General features: G+C 61.2%; 1 protein-coding gene across 1 annotated transcript; it reads right to left on the bottom strand.

The window, feature by feature from the left end:
- Positions 1-2140: 2140 nt before the first annotated feature.
- On the bottom strand, positions 2141-5105 carry HSD3B7 (hydroxy-delta-5-steroid dehydrogenase, 3 beta- and steroid delta-isomerase 7). The gene is made up of 7 exons (XM_004586899.4): positions 4979-5105; positions 4445-4616; positions 4046-4201; positions 3730-3838; positions 3551-3650; positions 3272-3434; positions 2141-3039 (listed from the first exon to the last, which is right to left on the bottom strand). Exons 2-7 carry the CDS (start codon positions 4608-4610, stop codon positions 2624-2626), a joined length of 1110 nt encoding a protein of 369 aa, XP_004586956.2. The 5' UTR covers positions 4611-4616; positions 4979-5105; the 3' UTR covers positions 2141-2623.
- Between the last annotated feature and the right edge of the window lie 510 nt (positions 5106-5615).

Below are 5615 nucleotides of genomic sequence, written 5' to 3'. Positions count from 1 at the left end.
GGTGTGTGTGTGTGCCTGTTAGCACGTGTGTGTGTGTATCAAGACTTTCTGCACCCTGTGTGGCCAACACACATGCACGCATGTTTCTGAGGATGTGGGCCCAGGCAGTTCTGTTGTAAGATGCCCCTTGCTCCTCCTCCTGCTCCTCCACGTGGGTTGCTATGCGGGATTTGGTGTCACCCCTCCCCCTTCCCTGCCACTGCATCAACACTGTGGGGCCCAGGCAGCCTACCATGGGAGCTCAGGGCCTGCGTGTACACAGACCTAGATCCTTATCTCTGCCTGTGCCCCTGGGGGAGTGAGGGCCAGGTCGGGCGAGGGTGAAAGCTGGGGTGCTTTCTAATGCTTTCCAATGCCCAGGCCTGGCAGAGCCCGGCTGGCGTGCTTCTTGGAAGGGATGCTGGTAGGAATGGCACCCATGCAGCTGGAAAGCAGATCCCTGCACCTTCTTGCCTTCCGCAGGCTCTTGGACTTGTCAGAAGCCGGTGGTGTTTGCCCTCATGGTGCCATGGGAAGCCCTGGGCCTCGCACTGGGTTTTTATGGCACTGCTTCTTATAGACCAGCTGGAGTGGCCAGGGTGACAGCTGCCACTCAGGGTAGGGGCTGGCTGGGAGCTGGCCACTCCCCACACCAGGTTGGGAAATAGACTGAGGAGACTGGTGGGGAGGAGGGGCTGGCCACAGTGGGTGCAGTTTGGGGGTCTGTGTGTGATGGCAGGTGAGAGGTGCTTGACAGGAAGGACACTGTTGGGAGTCCCCCAGGCCACATATTGGACACACACGGACGTGTGATCTGCCCTAGGGTCGGGCGCCCAGGTGCCTGCGATGAAGGGCTCAGATGTATCCCATATTGTGTGTGTGAGAGTGACCATAGAGATGTGACCTGGAACACAACATCCTTGTCCCACCCCATCCCAGCTCAGCCACCCTCTGCCTGCCCTGACCTATGTGTGTGCCTGCGTGGTTGCCTGTGTGTAACACCCGCCCCAGACCAAGCTGTCCCAAGGAGGGACCTGCATGTCCAGTCCCAGAATGCCCTTCTGCAAGGCAGGAAGTCAGCCCAGAGCCTGCCTGCGACCTCTGGGTCCCATCCCAGGACTCTTTGGCAATGTCCAGGCAGGCCCCAGTGTGCAGCCAGCCTCTCCTTCCTTCCTGCAGCCCTAGTGTTTCCCGGAAGTGCCCAGCCTGGGGTGGGGTGGCACACCAGGGTGGTGTATGGCTGGAGTGTGGATGGCACTAGGCCCACAGCTGCCCATCTGCAGTTTTAGGTGGACTGGGGGAACCTGGCAGGCGGGGGCGGGTGTGTGTCACCTGGGGGTGGGTCTTCTGCATGTGCTCCCTGTCCCCTCTGCTCTACCAACAATCCTCCAGCTGGGGTGACTGGGAGGGGAGCTGGCCAGGGCTCACTCAACGCTTCCCGCTCCTCGACTGCCCCAGTCCCCACCTCTCACAAAGCACAGTGCGTGTGCATCCCATGCTCCTGTGGGGCGCCGCACGCTCTTGCCACGCCTTGTGTGTGCACACGAGACGTGTTCTATGCATTCAGCCTGCCCTTCCCCGCCCGCCCCGCAGAGGACATGATGGGTACCCCTACCCCTGGCCCCGGCTCCCTTCTCCTCGCCTGCCCCTGCTCGCTGTGCAGCCGTGTGCGTTGGCGTGTGTTTCTGTGTCGCTGGCGTGTCACGTGATGTAGCCGTGTTTGCTGACATGAGCCCCTGCCCCCTCTGTTTCTCTGTTGGTTTCTAGAGCGCTCTCTCTTTCTCTCTCCCCCCCAACCCCGCTCTCCCGAGGGGGACAGGACTTCTGGGACCTGGCTGGGGGCCCAGAGCCAGGCCACCCTCTCCTGTTAGCCCTCCAGAGACCCATTTCTCTCTATTGGTGACCAAATTGCAAATGGATTAAAACACAGACACATCCCACTCCCACCCCAGCCCTGCATGTCCTGTCCCTGGAGTCCTTCCCTCTCCCATCCCCACCCCGGGCCAGGTCGGGCCCCCCCCAAGTCCCCCATGGGACAGGGGAAATAGCAACCAATCCAACAGCGGGCGTACCGTGTGCTCACTTCCTTCTGTCCCTTTGGGGGACCATCGCCGTTGGGGAGCAGGCTGGTGGGGAGCCGGACAGATGGATGGACACAGACTTGGAACGCAGATTTTAATCAGGGCTCGGCCAGGTATACAGCATTCCTGGGGCAGCCCCAGGCTGAGCTGACGACCACAGAGCAGGAACTGAGTTTGGGTGGAGAGATGAGAAGTGAAAATGCACTGCTGTCACCAAGGAGGGATTAAATGAGCAATGTTTAAAGGTGATACATGGTTTAAAATCAGGGTACTGCAATCCCCTGCCCCCACCCCAAGCAGGGACAGATGGCAAGAGGAACCAGAGAAGGAGGCATCTCCACTCTGCCCCTGGGCCCGAAGGTCTCGGCCAGTGCCGGGTCTCCCACAGTCAGCACAGGCAGAGAAGGCAGGAGCGGGAGGGGCAGTGTGAACATGGGTACTCAGTTCCTTAGGTTGAGAGTGAAGATGTGCCTGTCCCCAGACGCTGCTCTAGAATGTGGGGTAAGTGGGGAACTTGTGGCTGGTGTGGGCTCTGGGGACATCCCTAGGCCCCAGGCTCGCTGTCAGTGGGCTGAGCCCGCTGTGGCCTGTACCCAGAGAACGGTGCGGGTCCGACTCTCCTCCCAGGAGAACAGCGGCTCGTAGCCAAAGTGGCGGTGTGCCTTGTCTGTGCTGACGGTGAAGGTGGTATTGGCCACAGCCAGTGTATAGGGGTTTAGCAGGGGTGCATAGAGCAGCAGAGGCCGCAGCAGCCATTGTAGCAGCGCATTGAGGGTAGCCAGGAACAAAAGCAGCCAGTAGGGCAGCAGCGGGTGGGAGCCCACCAGCCGCAGTCCGCAGGGGCCCAGGATCTCCATGTTGAAGTCCTCGTAGCTCTTGTAGGGTGACTTGTCGTAGCAGAAATACACCTCACCACCCATGAGCGCTGCCTGCTGCCGCAGCTCCCGGGCCACGAGCAGGTGCATCCAGGCCACATTACCTGTGGTGAGGAAGGGTAGGGGATAACACAGGTGTCCCTGCATGCTGCGCACTTGCTTCCAAGCAAGTGGCCGGAATCAGCACACTGTTGGGCTGCCAGCTTACCCGCAGTATAGACCATCTTGCTAACTAGGGTACAGATTGACTCTCCAGAGCCACACAATGCCCCCTTTCCCCCACCTCACCCTACACCTGCCCTTGGCTTCCCTCCTCCAGCCACGCCTGCTCCTCACCCACGTAGACCCGGCCGTGCTCCACAGTGGAGGGGACGGCCCGGAACAGCCGCCCCCCCAGGCGCATGCCTTGGCGGTAGAAGTCCCTCATGATCTGGTGCCCTTCGCCGTAGATGCCCGTGGGACGCAGGGCACACGTTACCAGGGGCAGCCCCCCATGGACCTGGTGGCAAAAGGCACAAAGACACTGCTAGGGCCTGGCATTGTGACAGGGCAGTGGGGGCCCTGGCCAGGCTGCCAAGGCATTTCCCATCTCCCGTCTCCTTTCCCCAGTCTCACCTTCCGCCCATTGGCCTCCAGGACCAGTCTTTCCGCAAGAGCCTTGCTACGCGGATAGGGGTGCTTGTGGATGGCCTCATATGGGGTGTCCTCATTGCCCCTGCCGGTGGGGGGAGGGGAAGAGACTCAACACCGAGTGGAACTGGGAGCCAAGAAGGCCCATCAGGACCTCTGCTCACCTGTAGAAGGGGTGGCCTCTGACGTTTGGACCCACAACTTCCATGCTGCTGGTGTAGACCAGGAACTGAGTTCCAGTCTGCACACAAGCCTCAATGACGTTCCGTGTGCCTGCGGTAGGGGAACAGGGGCTGGGGCCAAGTCCTCCTCCCCTCATTCCTTTTCTTCCTGTTCCAAGTTCCCTGAGGCTGGAACAGGAGTGGACTGTCACCCTGGGGGGGGGTGGGGATGGGGCCACTGACCTAGGTCAAGGTCAGAGAGGTGGAGGTGAACAAGCAAGCAAGCTCAGGCCAGGTGCCCGGGAGCAGGACGCCTCACCCTGCACGTTGACCTCGTAGATGGTCTGGGCACTGGCTCTCCCAAACACGTCCACCAGTCCAGCTGTGTGGATGACCACGTGGGCTCCAGCGACTGCGGCCGCCACCTCATGGGCCTGGGTCACATCCCCCTGGATAGCTGTCACCTGCACAGGTCCTGTGATGGGGTTCGGGGAGACCAGGGGTGGTCAGGCTCGAGGCTAGCGACCAGTGGCTGATTTAACTTACACCCTTGGAAGCCACATGCTGCCCATGTGACTCACTTGTCCCATCCTTGTTAGTGGAGCACAAACAAGGATCATGTTTTCCACCAAGAGAGGTGGAGCTGCGAGGGAAGAGTCTCTTCTCTCTGCCCTCCCCCACCCGCCCGCTCCAGCAGCCTGCCTCCCCGCATAGTCACCTGTCTTCAGCTCCTGCAGCCAGGGACTCAGGTGCAGATCAAAGACCCGCAGCTCCCGCAGCTGGGGCTCTCTCTCCAGCAGCATTCGCACCACATGCTCCCCCAGGAAGCCACAGCCACCTGTGACCAGGTACACCAACTTCTGGGCCTGGGCAGGGTCAGCCATGCTCGGCTAGCGGAGAGAACGGTGGCTCACCTGAGTTGCCTGACACTCCCTGCCTGGGCTGCCTGCGACACCCAGGAGGCACCTACTGGCCAGATGGACTGGAATGCAGTGAAGGGTTGGGGGAGGGTAGAGGCTGTGGAGCAGTGGGTGTGGCAGCCAGCCGCAGGGCTGTCCTCACAGCCTGCCATGGCCGGGTTACTCAGAGGGGAGAGGGACAGGGATTAGGGATGCAGGGAGGATTCGGGGTTTGAGGGGGATGGGGAAAGAGGTTTAGGGGTTAAAAGTCAGGAAGGGGTGGAGGCAGTAAGCTCATAGGTGGGAAAGGCTGGGGAGAAAGGCTGCCGGGGTCTTGGTATCTCCCTGCCTACCTGCGGCCACTGTCCCGAGGAGTCCAAACTGGCCACTGGAAGGGCTGGCCAGTCAAGTTCACACCGTCTTCCTTCCGCTTGCTCCTCCTCCCTCCTGGCCCATTCCAGGAACGGAGAGCAACGCAGCCTCCAACCGCTCCACCTCCTACCCTGCACACTTGCTACAGGGCGCCCCCTGGCGGCCACTCGGCCTGATTTGTGGACCTAGCGGGGAGTGGCGCGGACAGAGGCTGGAAGAGCCAGAAGCCACAGAGGGGCTTGGGGGCCTCGGGATGACATCGGCAGGGTGGCCTCATTCCCGGTGCATGACCTCAGCCGTCCCCTCCCTCTGCCTTCCCCAGGAGGCCAGAGGCCCAGCAGCAGCTGTAGTTCTGGGAAGGGAGGGAGCCTGACCTTGGCCCTGTCTGGCTGGCCTTGCTGGGGGATTCCTGGCGCCGTGCGGCAGCCAGCCTGTCAGGTGGTCCAGAGCTGGCTCTGCAGATCTGACCTCTGGCCTCAACTGCAAGTGCCCTGCCTACTCCAAGCGTCCACCCGCCTCTCCTCTCCATCTTGCCCCACCCTGTGTCCTTGGCCCCATCCCACCCTCTTTCCTCTAGACACTGAACAAACGCGTTTTTACAATAAAGTTTAATCACAA

The sequence above is a fragment of the Ochotona princeps genome, chromosome 24 (assembly GCF_030435755.1).
Source record: "Ochotona princeps isolate mOchPri1 chromosome 24, mOchPri1.hap1, whole genome shotgun sequence".
In the NCBI taxonomy this organism is placed as follows: Eukaryota; Metazoa; Chordata; class Mammalia; order Lagomorpha; family Ochotonidae; genus Ochotona; species Ochotona princeps.
This window is presented reverse-complemented; position numbering and strand designations above follow the sequence as displayed.